The sequence below is a fragment of the Mandrillus leucophaeus genome, unplaced genomic scaffold (assembly GCF_000951045.1).
Source record: "Mandrillus leucophaeus isolate KB7577 unplaced genomic scaffold, Mleu.le_1.0 Scaffold241, whole genome shotgun sequence".
NCBI lineage: Eukaryota > Metazoa > Chordata > Mammalia > Primates > Cercopithecidae > Mandrillus > Mandrillus leucophaeus.
Window position 1 is genome coordinate 1,395,301 of NW_012102488.1, and position 26,806 is coordinate 1,422,106.

At 52.7% G+C, this 26,806-nt stretch overlaps 1 protein-coding gene across 2 annotated transcripts in view; it reads left to right on the plus strand.

Moving 5' to 3' along the window:
- The first annotated feature begins 4,118 nt into the window (after window positions 1–4,118).
- Window positions 4,119–26,806, plus strand: part of PSTPIP1 (proline-serine-threonine phosphatase interacting protein 1) — a 42,382-nt gene continuing 19,694 nt past the window's right edge. For both annotated transcript variants that reach the window (XM_011982673.1, XM_011982672.1), the window contains exon 1: window positions 4,119–4,630. In XM_011982673.1, the coding sequence (XP_011838063.1) occupies window positions 4,595–4,630 (36 nt within the window). In that variant the 5' untranslated portion in view covers window positions 4,119–4,594. The remainder of the gene's footprint in view (window positions 4,631–26,806) is intronic.

Below are 26,806 nucleotides of genomic sequence, written 5' to 3' on the forward strand. Positions count from 1 at the left end.
CTGAGTGCAGGCATGGTGACAGTCAGGGTGAAGGGCACACCGGGTAGCATCTGAGGATTGGCCATGGCAGTGTGGCCCCTGCCCCAGGCTGGCAACACCATGGCAAATTCAACAGGTGACTCAGGGGGCTGAGCCTCTCACTCACTTCTGACCCAGGTCCCTAGTGCATCCCGGCCTGGACTTTGCAACACCCCTGGGAACTGCCTGTCCACTGTGGGTTGGTGAGGCAGGTCCATGGGAAATGGCAATGCCTGGCTTGACTTCCTCAACCCCCGCTGGGGAATGCAGAACACAGGTCAGCGTGGTGGCTGGCAGGAGCAACTGGTCAATTTCAAACAGAACTGAGTCAAGTCAGAGAGTGGGGCGGGGCAGGTTGTCCCACAGATATTCCCGTGCCCAAGGGAGTGTAATGTTAAATAACAAATCAAAAACACCATTCCAGGTTGAGAGAGAGACTGCAGTAAAGAAATAAGTTTTATATATTAGTACCTTTAACCACAATTTTGTCCCTGCTTTTTAAGTAAGAGGTCTCACATTTTTATCTTCCACTGGCCCCATAAATTACGTAGCTGTCCAGGCAGTGAGCAATCAGTGTGATTAAGCCTGTGAAACTGGTGGAGGTCCTGTAAATATTGATCCTCCTTCTGTGGCAGCTGGTGTTACTGGTTTTGTTGTTTATGTGGCTCAGAGGGATGGATGAAGTGTCTTCAGGAGCTGAGTCCTGCCAGTCGGTGGTGGGGGCTGTGACAATAAATGTTATAAAACCTGATTTTGCATTTTATTCTTAATCCTTGGAGCTACTGCTTCTTGAATTCTTCAAGCAGATGTGTTCAAATACCATGCAAAACAGGCAGGGGCTCTGCCTAGGAGGGAGATGCCCCCACAGCCTGGCTTGAGGCACAACTGCACAGACCTCAAGGCAAATTGTTTTGAAGCAGCTGGAACAGTCACTAAAAAGCGGTGATTTTCAGGACTGTATTCCTCTCTCCAGGGGCCTGGGCGTGGGTGTGGATGGGGCTGCTGGGAATAGGGGCCCCCTAGGACAGTACTCTTTTCTGAGGGGCACTCAGATGTGTCTCAGTCTTGCTCCTCCGTCTCCCTGACATCCCACCAATCCACCCAAGCCCCACCCCACCTGCCCCAACCAGACCTCATTCCTGTCTAAGTCATCACAATATCTTCTTCTGGTCTCACCCGCTCTGAGCCACTCCTCATGGAGAAAGAACTTCCTGGAACCTGTCTGTCAGTCTCTGGGCCCCTCAGAGCAAAAACCAAGTTGGCCTCCCCTTGAGGCCCCAGGCCCAGCAGGACCCTGCAGGAGTTGGTGCTCAGCAGTGCTTGTGTGCCTGGGCTGAGGAGAAGGTTGCGGTGGTCACGTGGTTGGCTTTCAGAATCCATGGCTGTCCATTTGCAAGGCCAACCATGGGGAATTATGAGCACATGACCCACTTTGGGCCAAGGAGACACAGGGGAAGGTCTTCTGGGGAGCTGGGCAGAAGGGAGAGTGCAGGGGTTTTGGAGAAAATGAGACACAAGGGCAGGTGTCCTTTTCTTTCTCTGCTTGTGGCTGTGTCTGGGGTTGTAGACTAGAGCTGCTGCAGCTCCTTGGCCTCTAGCCCAAGGAGGAAGATCATAGAGGCAGGAGAAACTCAGAGAGACTGAGCAGAAGCCCTCAAGTACCACAGCTGGAGGCTGCCCTGCCTCCAGCCCCTTTGTGTAGGTGACAGCACACATCCTCTGTGTCAGACCCTCTGGTTTATGTTCTTTGCAGCCAAAAGCATCCTCAACTGATGCAAATAACACAGTGACTGCAGAATAGCATGTGCTAAAGGCCCAAAGTGGGTCATGTGCTCATACTTCCCCATGGTTGGCCTTGCGAATGGGCAGCCTCTCATCCCAATAGCACCATCAGCCCCGGTGGCTTCTCTAGACTGTTTTTCTATCTATCAACTTGGGTGAGAGGGTCTCGAGGTAGAACTGGAGAAAGGAACAATGAAACCCATTTTGAATAGAGGGCTGTTGGTAAAAGACAACCGTGGAAGTTAAGAGCATGTGCTTTGACTTCCAACAGATCTCGGACCAAAGCCCAGCCCTCCGCTTATTGTCTGTTACTTGGGTGCATTACTTACACTCTTTAATCACTGGTTTGCTCATCTGTAAAGTGGGGATAATGACAGTGTAAGTGAGGCGGTCCATGTGAAAAGCAGAATGATGTACCCGGTGCTGGGTAAGTACTCCAAAGCCCAATTGGCTGTCTGGTCGCCCAGCCTGGGGAGCTGCAATAGGTAAGGGTGGAAGGGAGGGGAGGAGGAAGATTCTCTAGCAGAGAACTGCAGAGTCTCTCCAGGGGTTCCTCCCATTACTTCCTTCCCCAGTTGCTCCAGCCCATCACCAGCATGGCCCTCCATCCGGAGCTGCCCTGGCTGGACAAGTGCAATTGGGAAACGAAGGCCTCATGTGTGGGAACCTTAAGGTTGGCTTTGAGGGGTGGGAGGATTTGCCAAGGTAAGGAAGATCAAGGAAAGCTTGCCAGAAGGGAGGCTGGGAACAGAGCAGGTGGGAGTGGGAAAGGTGCCTCTGGGGAGAGGGAAGAGGCCTGGCCGGAGCGAAAGTCTCTGGGAGGTGATGGGAAGGACACCTAGAGAGGCAGGGCAGGGAGCCCAGCTGTGAGATTTTCTGCCAATAAGAGGGCAGGAGACTTCTGTTAACAGAGGGTCTCTACACTGCTCCAGACCTAGAGGCATCATCCCATCTGATGGATGGAGAAACTGAGCTCAGGGAGGCTGAGCCAGTGCTATCAGAGGTGGTGGTGCCATTGGGAGGGGAGGTGCAGCCTGCCTCACTCTATGGCCTACAAAGTTCAAGGGGATTTTTACACTATTAGTTATCTTCAGCTGCAAGTAACAAAAAACCTGACTGGGGTGCCTTACAGATTAAAGGTTAGCTCAAGTCCAAGGTTTCTGGAGGTGAGGGCCTTCTGGGGGCAGTCCCATTGCTCTGCAATTCTCCCCAGAGTGTTTCCTCTTGGGTGGCTATTTCAGAGCCTGGGTGTGCACCTCTCTCTAAACCCTGGGCATGCATAATGGGCACTTGGGAGCTCAGCTATTTCATCTGCAGCAACTCTCATCTATCTTACCACCCCGTCAGCTGTAAGGCAGACATCAGTGAGGGTGGTGATTTGTGGACAATCCCTGACTCATCCCATTTTGCCAGCCTGCCCTGGGCTCCGGACTTCCTGCTGCATCTTCTGCTGAGGGGGCAGGGCCTGGCTCCTCAGGGCTGGGGTAGGGGTTCTAGTCCAGGGCTCTTCCTCAGGTGGTACCACACAGTGCCCCCAGCACCTGCACACCAAACTGGAAATTCCAGAAATATTCTTGACACCGTCTCCTTTCCAAAGACTGGGTGTGGCAGATGAGGAAGCTGAGGCTCAGCGAGTTGGAGAGTCTATTAAGGTCCCTCAGCCCTTGAAGGGTAGGGTCAAAATGAAACAAAAACTGGGCCTCAGGCTGGGTTTCCAAACACCCTACTCTGTACCTTGATAATCCTGTTTCTCTCTCCGTCTATTCCCATTCACTGAGTCGGAAGTCTCCATCTTCAGAGGGGGGTTTTCTGCCCCAAACAGTGTCTAATCAGGAGACTTGCGGCGGTGGCGGTGGTGGGGGGTGGGGGGCAGTGCCGGGACCTCAGGCTGTTCTCCTTCATCTTGCTGCCTGCTCACCTCACCTCTGTGTGCTCACAGCCCCCCAGAGCACAGCTGTGTCTGCCCCCAGACTGTGGGACCCTTGAGGGCAGGACCTGGTTCGGGTCCTGGAGCAGCCGGGGTTTGATGCATGACAGATGCCCTAGGCCTGGGTAAGCCCCTCAAGAATGGTTTGCTTGTGCGGGGTAGAGAGTCTGGCATCTCTGGGCCCAGCCTGGAAGGGCGCTGGGCTGGCTGGCCAGTGACACACCTGGGGTTCCTGGGCCCCTCCTGGCCACACTGTCGGTGGACCTCAAGCTCCCTTAGCATATGACCTCTGGAATAGTGAGCCCGCGCCTCTGGAGGGGCAAGCAGAGGCAAGAGCAGGATGGCAGGTGGCAGGCGGGGCTGCACAGGGGAGCACAGCAACTCCACTTCCTGTGGGCGAGGGCCCCGCGCCCGCCCGGGGGGAGGTTGCACAAACCTTCCTGCGCAGGCCTCGGGCTGCCTGCCTGCCTGGCCTGAACTCCAGCCTGCCTCTTCCACTGGCCACTGCCTCCCACACAGGGCTGGCATCCCTGTTCCCTGCTCTGGGTCCCAGACTGTGTCCTCCATCACCCCAGGGTCGGCGAGGGGCTGGGCTGGACACCAGGGCCCGCCCTCCCATCACTGAGCTCCACTCCTTCCTCATTTTGCTGCCGATTCTAGCCCCAAACAAAACAGGTTGAGCCTTTTCCTCCCCTCGGCAGCTCCTCTCTGGCTCATGGCTGCCTTCTGAGTGCTGCAGACGGCGCCGGCCGGGAAGGGGGGCCTGGGCCAGCCCTGCCAGGACTGGGACGGTGCTGCTGGCGCCTGGCCCTCCATCAGGCCAGCCTGTGGCAGGAGAGCAAGCTTTGCCGCGGCAGACGCCTGAGGATGATGCCCCAGCTGCAGTTCAAAGATGCATTTTGGGTGAGTGAGGATGGTTGGGGGCACTGAACAAGTGGAGCGGGCAGAGCTAGGCTGAAATCTCCATGCAGGTGATGGGATGCGGCTCTGAGAGGGGAGCTTTCTCATAAAATAGTGGTTGATTCTTGGTCTTAATAGTCATGGAGGTGACCCGGGCCCCCACCCTTCTGGATTGGAAGGCAAGTGGACTCCATGAATGAGGGTCCTCCTTTCTGCTGCCCTAGCTGTTTTCTCCTCTGGGAGACCTCTCCCCATAGCAGGAGCTCCTCAGAAGAGGGTGACACATGGGTGGGGGCTTGAGGAGGATGTGTGGGGCAGCAAAGGAGGGGTCACAGATTTAGAGACCAGACAAACTTGGGTTCAGGTCTTGGCTCTGTTACTTATAGGCTGGGCAAGTCATTTCTGTCTCTGAGCCTCAGTCTCTCCATCTATATAATGGGGATAAATAAAAATCAACACACCAACTAAAGCATTGGATCAGCAAGGGGATCCAGTGCACTAAAGACCCCAGCCCCTTGCCTCACTCCAAATGGTAATTCTCTTTCCCTCACCCAGCCCCTTGTCCCTTGCAGACCTTAGGGATCCTTCAAGGAGGCAGCCAGGCGGGCAATTGCTTGCTTACTTTCTTAAATTCAACACAGGCTTAAATCAAGTCATTTCCCCCATGAAATAAGGGCGCCCAGCCAGTGGTAGAGGTAAAGTGACTTGGCCCGGGCCACGTAGCCTGCAGCCCAGCTTGGACCCCCGGATCATCTCAGCATTTTTCCAGCTGTCCTTCAACTCCCCCTCTGCCCCTCAGCTCCAGCTGTGCCCAGGGCTCTGGGGAAAAGCTGAGACCTCTCTGGTTGGAGCTGTCCTGGGGTGCTGCCTCCAACCCCGAAGAGGACTCTCTGGCCCTCGGCTCAGCCGGCTGAGCCCCAGCCAACTGCCCTGCCCTCCCTGGGCCCTTTCCTGGGGCTGCAGCCAGAAGGATGAGAGCCACGGAGCCAGGCCTTCCTTCCCTTCCGGCCAGCTCCACTTGGGGCCTGTGGCCAGCGTGTGAATGTTCTGCTTCCTCTGCACTGACTGCACAGTAGGCAAAGGACCCCACATGGGGAGGGCACCTTGTGCCTTTCTGGGCCTCAGTTTCCCCATCTCTACAAAGACAGGGTGGGCGCAGCCCAAAGAATCGAATGGAGGCAGAGCTGCCTCAGCCCATCCGGAGGACCAGGCACCAGGATGCTCAGGGCCCAGGCTGGCAGCTGGAGCCCTGGGGGGTGGGGGATGTGAGTCACCACCTTGCTGCCCTGCCTTGGTGTGCAAAGCTGGGGGAAGGGGTGGGGCCTGGAAACCCAGTCCACTCTAGCCCAGGGCAGGCCAGGACCCCTTGACTATCTTATCACCGAGACCTCTGTCCAGGCCCAGAGCCTAGTGCAGAGCTGGGCAAGGAGCAGCCCCTATGGCAGGATCTGGGCACAGGTAGGGGTGGCGTATAAGGGATCAGGGTGTGGCAGCAGCAGCAGAAGCAAGCAGCCAGCGCCTGTGGAGCTTCCTGAGCGGCATCCTGCCCACACTCTGAGCTCGTCGCACCTCTGGGCTTCCTGGCCTCCAAGTGCCTGCTCTCCTCTGTAGCTGGCTCCCTGGGTCTGGGTTGGGCATATAGTTTCCCTAGGGAAGGCCAGAGCAGGAAGGGGAGAGAAGTAGCCAGTGGGAACCTTTCACACTGAGTCTGGGCCGACACCCCGAAAGGTCACTGTACGCATCAAGGCATCACCTGCCCCAGGGCTCTGGATTCTAATACCTCTTCCTGATGCTCAGCCCATCCCAGTGCATAACAACTAACATTTGCTGAGCACAAAAGATGTACCAGGCGCTGTTCTCAAGATGAATGCATATTCACTCATTCAATCCTTCAAACAGATGCTACTGTTCTCTCTCTTATTCAGATGAGGAAATTGAGGCACAGAGACATTAAGAGACTTGCGCGAGGTCACACTGCTGGGATTAAACCCTGGCAGGCTGGCTCCAGCACCTGTGTTGTCGCAGGATCCCTCTATCTTTCATATCACTGGATCTTTTGGCTTCGGGGTAAGAGGAAATCCTCTTATCTCCCAGAGGGGTAAGAAGATCAGACAAGGTGGCTAGAACAATATTTTGAAGCTTCATTTGTAGACAAATCTGTAAAACAAAAAAGGCACACTACTCTGACCGCAGGTGTTATGTTAGGAACAGCCCAGCCAGCTTGGCCCTTGTCTGGGCCTTCCCCCACCCCAGCTCAAGGCACTGTCATTAAACTCTTCAGCCTGCCAGCACACTGTTTAGAAATGACTGGTTTTTAGGCCGGGTGCAGTGGTTCACGCCTGTAATCTCAGCACTCTGGGAGGCCAAGACAGATGGATCACTTGAAGTCAGGAATTCAGGACCAACATGGCCAACATGATGAAACCCTGACTCTACTAAAAATACAAAAATTAGCCAGGCGTGGTGGCATGCTCCTGTAATCCCAGCTACTTGGGAGGCTGAGGCAAGAGAATGGCTTGAACCCAGGAGGCGGAGTTTGCAGTGAGCTGAGATTGCGCCACTGCACTCTGGTCTGGGTGACAGAGTTGACAGAGTGGAGGAACCCTACTTTGGCTAAACTAGAAAGATCATGTTTGATATCACAGCCCTTCAGTTATCACCCATATCACCTCACCCATACAGAACATGGGGCGGAGGAGGGGAGCTAGCCCTGCTGCGTCTGGCTTTAGCTCACAGTAAGGGAGGAAGCAAAAGTGGTTTCTCAGGAGCCAAAGATGATTTCCCTAAGAGCTTTCCTTAAAGCTCATATACTACACTCCTAGGAGACGTCCCCTAGCTTTTACTCAGGTCCTGTGAACTCTAATTTCACCCACAATTTTAACGAACTTGGCATGGGGTCTTTTAGCCTATAGATGTAGCAATTGGTGGCAGTCTGCACAGTATCTGATACACAGTTGGTGATGGATAAATGTTGGTGGACCTGGACTATGAGAGGACATTTCACAGGCAGGGCAGTTAGCAGCCTGATTGTAAGGAAGGAGACAGAAACAGTCTGAAAAGCAGCTGTAATGGTACAGAAGTAGTGGGGACACTCAGCGTGGGAGCAGACACAGTCCTGTCCCTCGGTCGACCTGTTTTTGTAATTTTATCAGTGTGACCACACAGTATTTATTTATAGCCTGATTTTAGCTGCAGCTGAGTGTTCAGATGCATGCTGCTGTAGGAGTGAGGCAGGGCAGACCAGCCACAGGGGAGGGAAGGGATAATGTGATTTCTGTGATACATGCAGATGATAAAGAGCATCATCCCTTGGCAGGAAGTTTGTAAATGAGCCTCAGAGTGGGACCTGTCAGTGAGACAAGGTTGAGTCTGCAAATCCCAGCTGTCCGAGCGGAGAGGGCGTTAGACCTCATGTTGTCTGGCCTAGCACTGAGTCTAAGGAGCTGGGAAACCCAGAGAAGGAAGGGTCCTCCCCCTGCCCCCAGTTTGTCACGGCTCCACTCCCAGTAGGCGGCCGAACTATTGCAAGAAATGTCTGTCTGTATCCTCTGCACAGGGCTGATGAGTGGGGTACCAGCTGAGGATGTGTTCATAGAATAAATGAATGGACAGTGAATGTCTCCATGGTCCATCTCCCTTCCTGAACCCATTTTTTACTTCATTTCACTTTTTTTGGAGACAGAATCTTACTCTGTCGCCCAGGCTGGAGTGCAGTGGCACAATCTCAGCTCACTGCAACCTCCACCTCCTGGGTTCAAGCGATTCTCCTGTCTCAGCCTCCCGAGTAGCTGAGATTACAGGTGTGCGCCGCCACATCCGGTTAATTTTTGTATTTTTAGTAGAGGTGGGGTTTCACCATGTTGGCCTGGTTGGTCTCGAACTCCTGACCTCAGATGATCCACCCACCTCGGCCTCCCAAAGTGCTGGGATTACAGGCGTAAGCCACAGTGCCCAGCGCTTCATTTCACTTTTGTTATATTCTGCAAATATTTGGTGAGTAGGGCTCTCTACTAGGTGGTCCACCCTGGACCCCTGAGCTTCTTCACCCTGCAACATCTAATCAGATGAATGAGACTGTCTTGACCTGAAGGAAGCCATGGTCCAGTGCCAGGGCTGGAGGAATAACTGAGTCAGGCAAGGAGTGCTCTGAGAGGAGCAGCATCTCAACTGTGCCATCCCCTCCCAGGCCCCCCATCCCTCACAATATATATGTCCATCTAATGGCCTTTGCAAAGATGTCATTAGATATTGTTTTAAGAGGGAAAATCTAGTTCTGGATCAGATTCTATTGAGATCCACATCCTATCCCTTTTAGGGTAGTTAAAAGGAAAAGTAAGGAGCTGGGGAGGCTGGGCCACATGCACTACAGTGACCATCACCCACCCTTTGGGTGGGAACCACCAAGGGGGTATGGGGACAATAGGCGTGAACTTTCCCCTTGACATGTGGGCGTCTCTCCCCTTTGAGGTTGGGCTCTGGCTCCATCTGGAAACCCCTGTGCCACACTGGGAGGAGCTGAGCCTCCCCAAGCCCATTTAACAGGTGACAGCATTGATGCTGGGTGGGGCAGTGACTCACCAGCTTCACACAGTGGGACTGGCCAGGCTGGTCCGCCCCTTCCCTATGTGGCACTCAGCCGCTGGTGCCTTTTCCCTCCCCAGTTCTGAGACGCTGAGATGCCCATTTATGAGACTACAGAGGAGGGGACTGAGGGGCGCTACTTTGACCTGTCACAAAGCTGCCTGTCTCTACCCCCAGACTTGTCTACCATGGCCCAGGGGCATTAGGAGAGCCTGACATTTGCTGGGCACCTGTTCTATCCTGGGCATTTAAAGATATGTGTGTGTGTGTGTGTGTGTATATATGTATAATTTAAAGTGTGTATGTGTGTGTGTATATATATATTTAAAGTGTGTATGTGTATATATATACTGTCTAAAGAAACAAAATCGACTAATATAAAATCCTAAAAGGAAAGTGGGGAAATGGAGAAAACTAGGAAAAGAAAAAGCACCTTTAGTCTAATCACACAACTGCTAAGATATTGCTGTGTTTGGGTGAGATTGCCTTACATAAGTGCAAGCATATTGTGTACACAATTTCATATTTTCCCTCTCTTTTAAAAATTTTTTATTTTTGCAGAGGTGAGGTCTCCCTATGTTGCCTAGGCTGGTCTCAAACTCTTGGGCTCAAGCAATCCTCCTGCCTCGGTTTCCAGAGTGCTGGGATTACAGGCGTGAGCCACCATGCACGGCCCTCCCTCCTTTTTTTTCTAGTATTCTAAATTTTATTTTAAATTGTAGTGAAATACACACAACATAAAATGTACCAGCTTACCCATTTTTTTGGTGTATGGTTCAGTAGCGCTAGTGTTCACAGTTTGCCACCCTCTCCTTTTTTTAGTGTAACTCACTCCATCAGGAACACTTGCGGGTGTGGACATGGGTTCCTCATTTTCGGCCACACCGATGTTCATGGCCGCACAGTGCTCTAGCTTGTGAATTTGGTGACTATGCTGTGATTTTTTTGCCCAATCCCCCATGGCTGAACATTTAGGTTACTGACAATTATTTATTATTCTGGACAGTAACACCATAGGTAGATCTTTGACTCCAAAGGGTTTTCACTTGGGGATGATTTCTTTGGGCAGAGGAGGCTAATGACTCTTTTCCAGGGGAGGAGGCATTTCTGGGTGAAAGAGTGGGGGCAGTTCTTTAGCCATGGGCACTAGCAGCCACTTTGGGATCCCCCATAGTCCTCTGGTTGGGCAGGAGCTTTTTCACACAGAAAGGAGGGACCCCAGAATGGCCTGGAAGGATCAGGGCCTGTGGGTGGGGCCCTGCTGGAAACTAGAGCCTGCTCTGACTTTGGGGAAGGCCTTGCAGCCCAGCAAACTGCTGTGGCTTTGAAGGCCCTGGACATCCTGCCTTTGCTGCCACCAAGTACCTTCTCAGCACCTGCCTGGCTGCATCTGTCAGAAGGAGTGAGGACGGAGGCTCTCCCTTTCCTGATTGGGAAAGCTCTTTAAGACCTGGTGTTCCCTGTAAAAAGCAGAGAGTATCTAGCAGTGTGTCTGGTCGGCAACCCATTGTGAAAAGTGGGGAAATAAGCATTTATACTGGCACAGGCTTGTTGTATTGACAACAAAAATCTGTGGACGGATGCACAGGGAGCTCATTAAAGTGGTTGCCTGTTGGGAGAATGAGAGAAAAGAGATGGATGAGGGATGAGGCTGAGCGTCTGTGAATGTTTTCAGGATTGATGTTTTTATACTGTTTGATTTTTGAACCATATGAATGTATTAATTATTCAAAATTAAATCAAACAATTAAAAATGAAAAAGATGACATTTATTTCAAGTCCCATGAAGAACGTTTCCCTGAATCCCAGCTACTTACATCATCCCCTGAGGAGCAGCAATGCTGCCTGTTTGCTGAGTGCCTGTTCTGTGCCAGGCATGGTGCCATTCAGTCCACATGCTCCCAAACCCATCGTCAGTGTCTTCCTGACTCTGTGATGGGACCTAAGGCACGGCAGGATTAGGACCAGACCAGGGTCACCTGTGCAGGGTAGAGCAGGGACTCCCACCCAGGTCTGTCGAACTCTATTGCCCTCTGCCCCTGAATTCTAGAGAGTTTGCTCTTGCTTCTATTTTAATTTGTGTAGGATGAAAGGATGGCTCCCTACATATTAACATTGGTGTCTATGGATTTGGAAGTAGGATTCTCTCCATCCCCCATCTGATTTTCTGCAAGTCAATACAGAGTACCTGTGTCATTAAAAAGAAAATATTTAAAAAGAAAACTAAGTAATTCCTGCTTTCAAGACTGAGTTGGTGTTTCTACGCCAAATTTGTGGTTTGCTAGCATGCCCTTTCCACACACTGTGCATACTTTGTGGTACATGGGCCTCTGGTGACCAAGAACTTGGTTCATCTGTGCCCGTTCCACAGGACATGGCTGGCTGCTCAGGTGTTAGAAGATTGCAGAGGTTTGTGGTCTTGCTTGCTCTGCTTTTGCGATGCCTGCTGATGGTCACTGCCAGGATTTGCTAGCTGCAGGGTTCTGGGTCGATTTGGTGTTCTTAATTCAATTTTATTCTTGATAAAAAACAAGATCTGCTTCTTGATGACCTGCTTTGTGCTCCAGTCCCCAGGAACCCACGTGCTTTTCCTGGCTGCTCCTGGCATCTACACAGAGCTAGGGCAGCCCCTGGGATGGAGAAGGAGGGCCTTTCTTTGGGCTTTGGAGGGTCGGTGAGGATTTGAGATGTCAGGAGGACAAACGGCACTCAAGGTGGGAGGCACGGCATGGGCAAAGGTGTGGAAGGGGGTTTGGAAGACAGTTTTCTGGCCCAGAGCATTGTGCAAGGTGACTGGTAGGAAGGGAAGGCACGAGCTGGATTATGAAAGGTCTCTGCCCTAAGTGGTGGCAGAGATACTTTCTTCTGCCTTTCTACACCCTCTCTGGTGGTGGCTGTTTCCTCTCGTGCAAAAGAAAACAGAGGCTGCAGGCTGTGAGTGGGATGCCCTTCCTCCTCACCCAGAGCCTGGCTGACGCTGCAAACCACACAATGGAGGGAACTTTGGGTGGAAACCAAGACTGCCTCTGCTTCCAGCTAGAGAGAATGATGCCCTGGGCCCTGGGCCGCCCACACCGGGACTCCCATTTGGGTTGGCTCTGGAAGATTCCTCCCTCACAGACTCAGTAATGACTCATCCTCCAGGCTTAGAAGGAAATGGCTTCTTGAGAGGCCGAGGCGAGTGGATCACCTGAGGTCAGGGGTTCGAGACCAGCCTGGCCAGCATGGTGAAACCCTGTCTCTACTAAAAATACAAAAAATTAGTGGGGCATGGTGGCTCGTGCCTGTAACCCCAGCTACTCAGGAGGCTGAGGCAGGAGAATCGCTTGAACCCAGGAGGTGGAGGTTGTAGTGAGCTGAGGTTTCACAATTGCACTCTAGCCTGAGCAACAAGAACGAAACTCCGTCTCAAAAAAAGAAGAAGGAAGCGGGCTTCTTCGAAGCCTCACCCAGCCCTCACCCACACTTGCTGGATGGCCTTGGAGAATCATTTTCCCTTTCTGAACCTCAGTTTCCTCATCTGTAGGATGTCAGGGTCATCATCACTTAAGAAAAGGGCTTTGAGGATGGGGTGGCTCAGGGCAGTACTAAGGGAGCACCTCCTCCTGCGGCTCAGGGCAGCGCTAAGGGACCACCTCCTCCTGCAGCTCAGGGCAGTGCTAAGGGACCACCTCCTCCTGCTCACCATAGTGGGGTAGCAGACCAGGAACAGGTCCCAGGGGACCCAGATTTATAATTGGATATGCACCTATAGGGTGAGCCTTATACATAGATCTTGCTGTTTCCAGAATGCCTCCTCCACTGATGTTCAGCATTGCATGTTATACTCCACCATTAGAGAATCATTCCTTTGGTTTCAAGTAACAAGATGATCTATGTTATATCTCACTGAATTCCAGCAATAGTCCTGTGAGGTCAGTATTCTTATTACTGTTTTACAGAGAGGAAACTGAGCCTCATGGAAGGGATGTGGACCTGGGGGATGCCACAAGCATGGAATTTCAGACTGGGCTAGGCCTGGATGCCACCTTCCCAGGTCTGGGTCAGAGAGCCCTTTGCAGTTAATGGGAGGGTGTGGTGGTTTTCTGAGGCCTGGCACACTGAGCAATGGGTGATGGAGCAGGCAGGAGAGTGACAGCTCCTCCCACTTGTGTTGACAGGCCACCCACCATTGGGCAACAGGAAGTGCCAGCTGGAACCCTGGAGACCAGCAACCAGTGTGGGGATGTGGTGGTCAGATGGAACTCAGGGCTTCCCAGCTGTGGCAACAGGAACGGGAAACAGTCACACTGGGGAGGAAGTGAGGGGGTGATGGGCTGCAGCAAGAGCATGCCTGCATGGCTAGAGAGAGTGACCAAGGTTGAGAGTAGTTGGAGATAAGGTCAGAAATAGAACAGTGGCCAGGCGGGGTGATTCACGCCTGTAATCCCAGCACTTTGGGAGGCTGAGGCGGGAAGACCACTTGAACCCAGGAGTTCAAGACCAATCTGGGCAACATGGTGAAACCACTTCTCTAAAAAAAAAAAAAGAAAGAAAAAAAAAGTACAAAAATTAGCTGTACCTGGTGGTGCACACCTGTAGTCTCAGGTATTTGGGAAGCTGGAGTGGAAGGGTCACTTGAGGCCAGGAGTTGGAAACTGTAGTGACTGCATGATCACACCACTGCACTCCAGCCTGGGCAAAAGAGCAAGACTGTCTCAAAAAAGAAAAAACAAAGAAAGAAAAGAAATGAAGCAGAGAGCCAGACTGTAGGACTGTCATTCTAAAAAATCCCAATGCCTAGGCCACACCCCAGGTCAATTACATCCCGATTTCTGGGAGTAGGACCTGGACATCAGTATTTTTCAAAGTTCCCCAGTGCCTCCATGTAGAACTTTAGGTTGACAGGCGTCAACATAGATAATTGTGGTAATTAGTTACCATTGCTGGCCGAGCGTGGTGGCTCATGCCTATAATCCCAGCACTTTGGAAGGCCAAGGTGGGAGGATCACCTGAGGTCAGGAGTTCAAGACTAGCCTGGCCAACATGGTGAAACTCTGTCTCTACTAAAAATACAAAAAATGTAGCCAGATGTGGTGGTGCGTGCCTGTAATCCCAGCTACTTGAGAGGCAGAGGCAGGAGAATTGCTTGAACCTGGGAGGCAGAGGTTGCAGTGAGCCAAGATTGTGCCACTGCACTCCAGCCTGGGGAATAAGAGCGAACACTCAATATCAAAACAAAACAAAACAAAAATTACCATTGCTGACAATGGGCATACATCTGGTTTGTACCATTTTCATGACCTCATTTGACTCACCTGAGTGAGCAGAGGTTAAAAGTTTTGGGGGTGGTGGTAATTATATGTAACATAAAATTGACCATTTTAACCATTTTTAAGTATTGATTCAGAGGCATTAAGAACATTCACTATTTCCTGAACTGCTTCATCATCCTGAACAGAAATTGTACCCATCAAACAATAACTCCCCACTCCTTCACCTCATACCTTGTTCTACCTCGATTCTACTTTCTAGCTCTATGGATTTGCCTATTCTAGTCATCTCCTATAAGTACAATCAGATAATATTTGTCCTTTTGTGGCTGGCTTATTTCAGTTAGCATAATGTCTTCAAGGCTCATCCATGTCATATCATGTGTCAGAATTTTCTTCCTCTTTATAGCAAAATACTATTCCATTCTACACATATACTTTATTTTGTACATCCATTGATCCATTGATGGCCACTGGGCTGTTTCTTTGAGCTATTGTGAATAACACTGCCATGAACATTTGTGTACAAGTACCTGTTGAAACCCTGCTTTCAATTCTTTTATATATATACCTAGGAGTGGAATTGCTGGATCGTATGGTAATCCTTTATTTAACTTTTTGAATAACTGCCAAACAGTTTTACACTCCCATCAACAATGCAAAAGGGATCCAATTGCTTCATATCTTTGCCAACTCTTGTTAATTTCTATTTTTTTTTTAATCATAGCCACCTTAGGAGGCATGAAGTGGTATCTCATCGCAGTTTTGATTTACATTTCTCTAATAATGAATGATGTTGAGCATCTTTTCATGTGTTCATTGGGCATTTGTATACCTCCTTTGGAGAAAGTCTATTTAAGACTTTTGCCCACTTTTGAATTGGTTGTCTTTTTATTGTTGAGCTGTAGGAGTTCTTTATATATTCTGGATACTCATCCTTTATCAGAGATATGATTTGTAAATATTTTCTCCCACTCTGGAGTGTCTTTTCACTCTTTTGATATTGTCTTTTGATGCACAAAAGTTTTTCATTTTGATGAATGCAATGTGTCTACTCTTTGTTTTGTTGCCTATGATTTTACTATCATATCTGAGAAATAATTGCCAAGTTAAATATCATGAAGTTTTTCCCTATGTTTTCCTTTTAAAATTTTGTAACTTTAGGTCTTACATTTAGGTGTTCAATTCATCTTGAGTTCATTTTTGCATATGGTATAAAGTAAGGGTCCAGCTTCATTCTTTTGCATGTGGATATCCAGTTTTCCCAGCGCCATTTGTTGAAGTCTGTCCTTTTCTCATTGAATGGTCTTGGCACCCCTGTCAAAAATCAATTGACCATATATGTTAGGGTTCATTTCTGAGCTCACTATTTCCATTCTATTGGTTATATGTCTGTCCTTGTGACAGTACCACACTACTTCAATTACTGTAGCTTTGTAGTATGCTTTGAAATCAAGAAGTGTGAGTCCTCCAACCTTATTCTTCTTTTTCAAGATTGTTTTGGCTCTTCGGGGGCCTGAGTAGAGCTGCTTTTGTTGTTTCCATTTTATAGGTGAGGAGACTGAGGTCTGGACCCTCCTAAGTTTGCCCAACCTGGACTGGCCACGAGTCCATGACAGACTCCTCATCATATTCCCACCGTAGACACACATAGGGAGACACTTGCTTTAGAGGGCCCCTGGGTTGTGGGGTCCTCCCTGCGATTGCTCTGCCTTCCAGCTCCCCAAGAAAGTCCATCTATGACGTCTCGACTTCCTTAAGGCCCACCAGCTCTCACTCTTCTTCAAGGAGGGTCTGGAGGGAAGGCCTGGAGGCTGGGTCACCAACTTCCTCGGTGGATCAAGAGAAGACCCTGCAAGGAATTAATGTCTGTCCCAGCCTCAGCTTGCCTGGGCCTGAGGAGCCTTTAAAAATCAGGATTTCTGGCCCTGTGCAGTGGCTAATGCCTGTAATTCCAGCACTCTGGAAGGCTGAGGCAGGTGGATTGCTTAAGCCCAGGAGTTCAAGACTAACCTAGGTAACATGGCAAAACCCAATCTCTATGAATAATACAAAAATTAGCTGGGGCATGGTGGTGCACACCTGTGGTCCCAGCTACTTGGGAGGCTGAAGTGGGAGGATCACTTGAGCCCAGGAGGTCGAGGTTGCAGTGAGCTGTAATCATGCCACTGCACTCCAGCCTGGGCAGTTGCCGCCCAGGCTAGAGTACAGGGGCGTGGTCTCGGCTCACTGCATGCTCTGCCTCCCGGGTTCATGCCATTCTCCTGCCTCAGCCTCCCGAGTAGCTGGGACTACAGGTGCCCGCCACCATGCCTGGCTAATTTTTTGGATTTTTAGTAGAGACGGGGTTTCACTGCGTTAGCCAGGATGGTCTCGATCTCCTGACCTCGTGATCCACCCATCTCGTGCCTTGTGTGTCAGGCTGCAGAAATTTAATCCCAGGCCTCAGATAACTCCCAGTCCTCAAGGGAAGGAGCTTGTACTCAGGGTCCAGCCGTCTTTTTGTTTTGTTTTGTTTTGTTTGTTTTTCGAGACAGAGTCCTGCTCTCTTGTCCAGGCTGGAGTGCAATGGCACCGTGTCGGCTCACTGCAACCTCCATCTCCTGGGCTCAAGCAATTCTCCTGCCTCAGCCTCCCGAGTAGGTAGGATTACAGGCACCTGCCACCACACCCAGCTAATTTTTGTATTTTTAGTAGAGATGGGGTTTCATCATGTTGGCCAGGCTGGTCTCGAACTCCTGACCTCAAGTAATCCACCCGCCTCGGTTTCCCAAAGTGCTGGGATTACAGGTGTGAGCCACTGCACCCGGCAGTCTTGATTTGAGTCCTACCTCTGTGTAGGCTGAGAGTAAAATGTTAAATAATGAATGGTCCCAGAGAGCACCAGACTCCTCACACAGCCCAGCTCCCCAGGCCTGGGGTAGGGGGAGCATCTGACTCTACTTAGAGCCGTGTTTCTCCGCAACGTGGCTCTGTGCAACATGTCCACTGGCTGTGTTGGGCAGAGTAGAGCAATTTCCCAGGCTCCAACATAGAAGCCTTTACTTGGCAGGCGCCATCTTTGTCTCTCACTCTGACCTTAGAGCCCAGTGGCCCGCTTTGATCCTACTACACTGATGGGTGGCCCTGGGGAGCCCCTCAACTCTCTGAGCCTTGGTTCCTTGTCTGTAAACATTGTAGTAGTAAACCAGCGTTAGAGGATTGAGAGTGGAGACCTGCAGGTTAACGGCCAAGCAAGGATAAGGAGCCCCGCATGCCGTCCCCTGCAGGTGCGGAGTCCAACTAGCCCCCAGGCACGGAAGGCCTCAGGCTCAGCTCCGAGGTCCTGAACCTGCTGAGGCTGGCAGAGGGGGCTAAAGGGCCTCCAGAGGCTGCAGGGGTCTCTCCCTGCCTTCAGGGAAGGGCATGGGCATAGGAGTGGGGCTCCCCTGAAGCTCTAGGGGCCCATCTCTGTCTCTTGAGCAAGTCCCAAGCCCAAGGGAGCCTGCCAGCCCTCACACCTACAGCAATTGCCGCAAAGCAGGACACCCCATATCAGCCCTATAAGGGCTTAGGAGTCCACATATTCTCCCCAATTTACAGATGAAAAAATTGAGGCCAGAGAGTGGGAGCCACTAGTCTAGAGAAGTGTCTCAGCTAGGATGAAACTCAGTTCTTGTAAACGCCCCTTCCCTGGGCTCCTCTCAGTTAACATGCATGAATCCTTTCGGCTGCCCTTCCAGGAGCCCAGTGAGCGTCAAGTGCCCTGCATGACGCTCCTGCAGGTGTTGTCCATTTAGTCCTCAGAGCCCCTGGAAGCGGATGATGCTCTCATCCCCATCTTACAGAGGAGGAATCTGGGCCCAGGAGGTTTGTGACTCATGCAGACTGTGTGGAACGGGCCAGAACCAGAACCCAGTGCCTGAGCCTGTGCTCCTCTGGGACATCCCTGGCAGGTGTAGGTGGTGTGGGAGGGCAATGCCTGGGGACGGGCGTGTGCAACAACAGTGCCTGGACCACTGGTACCCCTGGCTGGTCACTCACAGGCAGGAACCCATGTAGCAAGGAGCCCTGCTCTTCCTGTGAAGACAGCTGGACCCCTCCTGGCTGGTTATAGGGTCAGTGCCTCCTCCAGGGCTCAGGGTCTGGGGTGGCTCAGCTCCATCCTCCCCTGCATCAGTCACCCCCAAGGGCCCACGGCCTCCCTTCCTCACTTGCCCTCACTGTCAGCCTCTGCCTCCTGCCTCACCCACTGCTGGATCCTAGTGAGCTCCCGACTGCCAAATCAGCTTGGCAAGGGCTGTACAGAGCTGTGTGACCTGGACGAGTCACTGTTATCCTCAGTTCCTCACCTGCCTGAAAGATGGGACAGTAACAGCACAGTACTGACTTGACAGGGTTCCCTGAGGATTGGAGGGGATCATGCGTGAGAGCCCCACCAGGCACCCTACCCACTCAATCCCTTCCCCTGAATCTGGAACCTGGTCCTGGTTCCTATGACCTCCTGGGAAGGTCCTGCCCCTTGCTGTGCATGACTTGGCTCTCCTCAGTCTGGCCTCAGGCCACCTTTACAGACACCTGCTCCATCTCCCTGCACCTGTCTCTGTTACCTTGAAGCAGGCTTGCACAGGAACAGCACTAGCACTGGACTTCCAGGCAGCTGAGCCTGAGGGGCGTGTCTCCATCTACCTCTGGCCATCTTGTGTTTGCTCCTTGCCTCCTCTCTCACTTTTCTTCTCTTTTCTTTTTCTTTTGAGACAGGGTCTTACTCTGTCACCCAGGCTGGAGTGCAATGGCATAATCTCGGCTCGTTGCAGCCTCTGCCTCCCAGGTTCAGGTGATTCTCCTGCCTCAGCCTCCAAGTAGCTGGGATTACTGGCGTGTGCCACCACACCCAGTTAATTTTGTATTTTTAGTAGAGACAGGGTTTCACTATGTTGACCAGGCTGGTCTCAAACTCCTGGGCTCAAGTGATCTACCCCCCTCAGCCTCCCAAAGTGCTGGGATTTCAGGTATGAGCCATCATGTCCAGCCCTCTCTCACTTTTCTGAATGTTTTGGTTTCATGACACAGGAGAAAGAAGTGGGAATTGGGCTGGCCCCATGAGAGTGCAGGAGGGAAGCAGGCAGGGGAACTGAGGTAGTGGGGCGCTTTCCTGCCTCGTCATTGAAAAGGCCTATTTAAAAGAACAAAGCTTTCAAGCCAGACAGACCTTGGTCACAAGCCAGACGCCCCACAACATTAGAGAGAGTCATCTCTCTTGTCATCACCTTCCTCATCTTCATGACAGACAGCTGCCTCGTGATCAGTATTGCTGAGGGCAGGTGCCACACTCAAGCGCAGTGTGTCCTTGTCCAGTGCCTGTATTGTCCCCTTAGTGGGACCCCTGGGAGTCCCTGGAAGCTCACAGGGCTCTGATGGGGCCCCTGTCAGCCATGGGCCTGTGGGCCTCCCAGCACAATGGAGCCCAGCCCAGGCATCTTCGGGGCCCGGCCAACTGGGCTGCTCAAGTGAGGGGCTCTGTAAGGCCCAGTAGAGGCCATCAGACTGGGACTCAGAGGAGAACCGTGGCACTCTGGAAACTCATTTCTAATCTCAAGGTCCTGTCAGCCCAGGTGAACACAGAGTTACTCATCTGACAACATTAATGCACATTTGTTCTCTAAAAATTGTCTGTCTTTGCCTTCTTGGCCCTCTCTGTTCAACACTTACCCTGGGCCATCTCAGACAGCTGTAAGTCATCCTCGTCCCATATTTATTTGCTTATCCATGGATCCCAGCAGCACTTGGGTCAGGGAACCCCTAGACAGCAAGTCTCTAGTTTCACATCTGAGGCTTGAGTCCTCTCTGTGGAGCCAGACCTGCTTACAGACTGTAGTGATGGGCGCTCTCCACCTGTCAAAGCACCCAGCCCTCTTTCCATACCTGCAGCCACTCGGGCTCCTGGAAAGCCTTTCCTTGCATTGACCAGGAGTTGGCCTCCCTGTCTCTGCCCCCATGAGTCCTGGCCTGGGCTGGGAAATGCCAGTCACTAGTGCTCCCTCTGCTCCTGATGCCCTCATAGAGATCTCCAGGTGAGACTGGAACCTCAGCAGTTCCCTCACAGCTTTGGCTTGGAACCCTCCTTCCCTCTCTATCACCTCCTCCCAAATACTCTGGGTAAGCAACTGCCTTGTTTACTGAGGGCTCTGGCCATCCATCCATCCCTCCATCCACCCACGCACCCATCCACCCATCCACCCATCCATCCATCCACCCATCCACCCATCCATCCATCCACCCATCCACCCATCCACCCACCCATCCATCCACCCATCCATCCACCCACCCACCCATTCACCCATCCCCCATCCATCCATCCACCCATCCACCCATCCACCCATCCACCCATCCACCCATCCACCCATCCATCCATCCACCCATCCATCCACCCATCCACCCATCCATCCATCCACCCATCCATCCACCCATCCATCCACCCACCCACCCATCCACCCATCCACCCATCCATCCATCCACCCATCCACCCATCCACCCGTCCATCCATCCATCCACCCACCCATTTACCCATCCACTCATCCACCCATCCACTCATCCACCCACCCATCTACCCATCCACCCATCCACCCATTCACCCATCCACCCACCCATCTACCCATCCACCCATCCACCCATTCACCCATCCCTCCATTTGTCCACCCATCCACCAGTCCACCCATCCACCCACCCACCTATCCACCCATCCATCCATCCATCCACCCACCTACCCATCTACCCATCCACCCATCCACCGACCCATCCACCCATCCATCCATCCATCCATCCATCCATCCATCCATCCATCCATATTGTACCTGAGTGTTTGGTTCTTTGCCTGCCTCAATTTGCCAACCAGTAATGGTGGAGAGGAGTCCCATTGTGGGGTACTAACTGTAGGGCAGTGGAATTAGTCTGGTTGCTACTCATTGACTTAGCATGCCTCAGTTTCCATATCTATACAATGGGGATGATAATTCCTGCCTCAGAGGACTGTTGTAAGAAGTAGAGGAGACCAGTATGTCTGGCTTCCTTAAAGGTGCTGGGTAATGGGTCACTGAATCTGCAAGCAAATGATCTGGTCCCCTCCATGGGGCATCTCAGGAAGCAGCAGTCATAAGGCCTTGTCCTCTTGAGGGCGTCACCGAGGCGCTTCTCCAGCCTGTCACTCAGTGTGTCTGTGAGCAGTGTGGTGTGTAGGCACCGGGTGCCAGGATCCAGTGGGGAACCTGAAAGACCCCCTCTGCCTCCATGGAGCTCAGCCCTTCCTACCCCAGGTTCTCAGTCCACAGAAGACAAGCAACAGGAAATAGGTGCTAGCAAACCCACAGTGTCAGCCACACCGGCTACAGAAGTCACTGCTGGTATGAGGGAGGAGAGCACCCCAGCACCATGCGGCTCCACAACTGCCATCCAAAACAGCTGGCCCTGACTCCCGAGGCGTCTGAGATGACAGGACAGGCAGGGAATCTACACTCCCTGTTCTGTTTCTTCACCCACCAATAAAAGATAATCTTTTTAAAAGGTTTTTTTAAAAAGGAAGGACCTATCAACCCAAGGGCATGTCAGCCATTAGAAAGATTTTCAGCAAGAATAGGAAGCCTTTTACCAGATGGTTTTTGAACTTGGTAGGGTGCAAGCAGAAACATTTTTCTTTCCTCTACCTTCCAAATCCGCTGCTAGGTCTTGCCTCCCCACCTGTGGGCCCATGCTGGAGCTTTCCTAGTCATCTTCAGGTGTAACCCAATCCAGTCCAACCTAGTGTCACAATTTCACTCTGTCATTCAATGTAAAGCTCCCCAGTCCCCCGACTTTTATTGGAAGCCTCTGATGGGGAAAAGAGAACAGGGTCGGTTTCCTCCCTTGCCGCGGGGTACCCACACTGCACTGCCAGCTGCCTCTGGGGTCTCCATGGGTGGGGTGGGGCACGGGGCCATGACTGTAAAGGGGAGAAACGTCTCATTGCCCTGGTATTCTTGTAACTGGTGATAGCGAATGCACACAGGTCAGCCCTTTCTCTCCCTGGCACCTGGGCAGGTTTTTTGGCGACCCTGCCCCGCTACAGTCCCTAACCACTCCGTTCCCTACAGCCTTCCACTTCCAGCCCCTCCCACTGCACCCAATAGTCTGCTCCACTCAGCTGCTCCTTAGGGTCCCTCTCTCCCTGTCAGGCTGTTCTCATGGACAGAATTACCAGGCAGCTCTTCCTGGCTACCTTCCACAGCCCCCACTTGGTTCCCAGGGAAGATTTCGGTGCCAATTCTTGGACATAGCAGATGGGAACTGGGACCAAAACCCAGGCGTCCCCCTCCAAGGTTGGAGGCTTAGCTGTCCTCTGATAGATGCTGCATTCTCGAGTGCCAGGCAAGCGAGCGTTTGAAAAAGGCTTTGCTCTGCTTTAAATGGACCCTCTGGTGGAGGAAGGTGTGTAAGGCGAGAGGGGAGGTGAGGAGGTGACTCACTTCTTCCAGCCTGGCCCCTGCTGAGGGAAGGTGTTTCTGGTGGGGGAGGTGGCAGACAGGCGGGTAGGGCTCGGGGAGCTGCTGCTCGCTGAACTGCCACTGGGTGACAGGCCCTGAGTGTGGGGCTTTGCAGAGAGGCGAAGTAATGGGAAGTTAACAGCCAAGATCGTGGCTTGGGATATCTGGGTTATATCCTGGCTGCATCCTGCAGGTCCCTGGGCAGACTGGGTAACCTCTCTGGGTTACCCTTTCCTCATCCATAAAATGGCAGTCATCATCCCTAGCCCAGTATCCGCCTTGTGGTGAGCCCTGATCTTGAGTCCACTGTTCTCACCTATGCACACCATTTCACTTGCTTCTCAGGACACCTCTCTGTGGTGAGAACTATTAGGCCCATTTTCACAGGGAAGGAAACAGGCTGAGAAGGGCCAGGGTCACGGGAGGTGTGAACCCACATCTAGTCGGTCAGACCCTTCCCAGCCTCTTAGACAGGCCCTAGGACCCTCTCTGAACTGTGGTCCATACTAACAGGACTGTGCCCTAGAGGGGTGGGCTGTCAGGGCCTGAAAAGGGGTTAGCCTCCTGCCCCCACTTCCACAATGAGGAAACTAGGTCCTGAGAAGTAAAGTGGCTTGCTTCAGGCCCTGATGTCTGTGGTCTCGCCCCTGCAGCCACCAAGAGTGTTATGGGCATGAATAGGGGGAAGTGGTGGTAGGTACAGAGGGTGCTTCTCCACTCAACCGGTGGGGGTGTGGAGGGCCCTGGTCAGCTCACAGGCCTGGGCCATGGCTCACACCAACACCCACCAGAGAATGAAGCCAGTGGGCTATCTCTGGACAGAACAGGCCACCCAGGCCTTGGCCGCACTGCCTCAAGGCAGAGGCAGGAATATGTTTCCTCCCAAGAGCCTCCTCCTGGAGTTCTGGGATGCAGCCTGGAGCCGATGGCCACACACCATGGATGGCGAGGGCTGGGTCCCACATCTGGCTCAAGTGAGCCTCCCAGAGGAAGGGACTGTGCCCGCTCCCCACCTGACACCCCTAGTCCAGGACAGGTTGTCCTGGGTGCCACATGGCTGGGCCGTGACCACTGGCTGTTCACTGGTTCTCCAGGGCTGCACTCCTCTGACCCAGCCTGGGCACCAGGCTACCCTCTGTGAATCTACAGTAACCAAATTATAGCCCAAAATACAGCTTTGATTTGAGGTGGAGATAATTTGAGTAATCATTTTCAAGAGTTATTTTTTCGAATCATGTTTGGACGTTCCAAAATAGAAAATGGTTCCTGGGCTGTCTATTAAATGGCTGATGTAGGTATATGGTTTTGGGGACAGGTTGACCTGGGTTCAGATCCCAAACTCTGCCCTTTGCCCATTGTGTGGCTTTGGGCAGTCTCTTTCCTTGCTTGGGCCTCCTGTCCCCATCTTTGCCTCCCAGGATGTGTGTTATGGTCAGGAAGATAACGCTATGATACCCTGTGATACCCTGGGAGCAGTGTGTGCCAGGTGGACTTGATAAATAGAGATTTCACAAAGGGCAGGGCCACAGGCAGCATTCAGATGATGGAGGTCGGACAGGAGGAGGGGAGAGGGAGGTGAGAGTGGGGGACAACTAGGGTAGGGCCCCTGGGGGTGATGCTGATGCTGGGCCTTGGGTGGCAGACCCACACGACTGATTAAGTTGTAGGATGGTGGGTTCATTCATTTCCTAAACACATCCTGAGCCTGACTCTCCCAGCCCAGAGCACTGAGTCAGACCCATGCCCTTGAGGAGGTGGCAGGGGTGGGGGTGAAGGAGGAGGACGTGGGCTGGGGGAAGGGGTGCAGGGCTGGGAGCCATCGTCAGCAGCCCCTGGAGAGTCAGGCACTTCCTCGGAACCGCCCAGTCCTTGTGACAGTAGCTCACTCAGCCACAGCCCCTGCCAGCAGCCCAAAGCTCTGAGCGGGGGACTGGGCGGGATCCTGGAGCCTGCAGCCTCTGGGGGCTTGAGCACGGTGGTCACAGCCTGCAGGGCCTCTCGCTGCTGTCTGACTCCTCCTGAATGGCCAACGTAGGTTCAACTTGCTTCTCTTTCCACTCTGGGGGCCTCCATAAGGACAAAAGAAGGGTTCCCTTGGCGTGAGGGCTGGGTGTGGGCTGGGCTCCAGGTGGCCACTCCAGAGGTATCAGGAAGAAATGACAGGTCCCCTGAGAGTCCAGATTCTCGTCCTGACTCTGCAGCCTCAAGCAAGCCATTTCCCTCTCTGGCCTCCGTTTCCTGAGGAGTAAGGGGAGCCGCACAAGGTGGCTCCCGGTTCTGGGGTGGGGGGATCTGTGGCATTCTGACCTGAATGCTGGTATCCCTCCAGGCAGGGGCAAGAGGCTGAGGCCCCAGATTTGTTTTTCTTCCCAGCCGCCGGGGGCTCCGACCTGAGGGTCTGAAGCGAGGGCAGAGGCTCAGGGATGGGAAGGGGAGGGCTGCGGGCTGCAAGCAGCTGCCCACCGTAAACCACAGAAATGGAAGCCTGGCCCAGGCTAGCCCAGTGACACCAACCTGGACATGGGGGTGGAGGCCTGCGTCTGAGGCTGGGGGCACAGCTTCTGGCCTTACAGGCTAGACACCCTGCTTGTTGCTCTGTGGGAGAGCTGAGCCTGGGCCAGGCCCTCCTCGGGAATTTCTGGGGATGTTTATGGAGGGGGTAGGAACTTGGGGTCCTAAGTGTCCTACAGGCCAGGAGAGTCCACCCTTCTGAGCTTGCTGATGGTGGACTGCAGTTGGTGGGAAGCGGGGGTGCTGTTGGGGCAATGTATGCCATTGCTACCCCTCCCTGCTGCTTCTGATTCTCCTTAGACCTTGGAGAATACCTTCTCCTTCCAGCACCTGACTCAAATGCGTCTTCCTGCAGAGAGCTCTCCTTGATTTTGACTCCATCCCTGCTCCCCTCATACCCCTAAGGTGGTGTTTGAGGGGAGACATGGGTCAGGGGAAGGAGCACCAGGCTTTACCTGAGTCATGTTAAGTGTGTGCGACCCTGGAGTGTGTGTGACCTTGGAGACTGTAATGTGTGTGGTCAGGGAAGCTGCGACTTCTTGCTCCAGTCTCTGAGGCTTTAGGGGTCCTCAGGGATAGAAAGGAAGACAGACTAGGTGCAGAATGTCAGGCCTGCCTTGGTTCAGTTGGTGACAAAAATCCTGTCTCCCCAGCACCTCAAGCTGCTCTGGAGTAAGCCTGCACGCAGCGCCCGGGAGAGCTTAGGGGGTTGTGGCGGGGAGCCTGGCCCTGGGACCCATTCCCCAGGCCTGGGAGTGTCCTGGGAGACCTCTGTTCCTTCATAGTCCTTAAAGACTACCTCCCTCCCCCAACTCCTCACACCAGCTTCCCACACCAGCAGCTCAGACACACACCTGGAACCCACTGCACAGGGAGAAAGGAGAATTGGGTTGGCCAGAACGACAGCCAGGGCAAGCTGGGCAAGTGCCAGGCAGCAGAGGGTAGCTGTCCCTGGAGAGTTCTCTGAGGCTCCCCACCCCACCCCAGTCCAGAGGTGGATGTAGGGTGTGTTTGCGTGTGCTCTGGCCTTGACTGAAGTAACCCTCCATGACCATCTCCCTGGATCTGCATGAGGGGTGTTTCCTGAGCCCACAGAGAGCCCAGCGTGGCATCTGGCACACGGCTGGTGCCCAAGAAACTGCAATTGCTGTAATGGTCATGGAGACTGCACAGTGCTGAGGCGAAGGGCAGGGACTCCAGTCAGACACCCTGGGGTTCAAGGCCAGGCCAGCCACTTTGTAGCTGGGCCACTCTGGATGCGATCATGTGTCATCCACCTGCACCTCGGTTTCCCCACTTAGCTGAGATAGGGATATTGGAAGGGTGGCACCGTGAGTGAG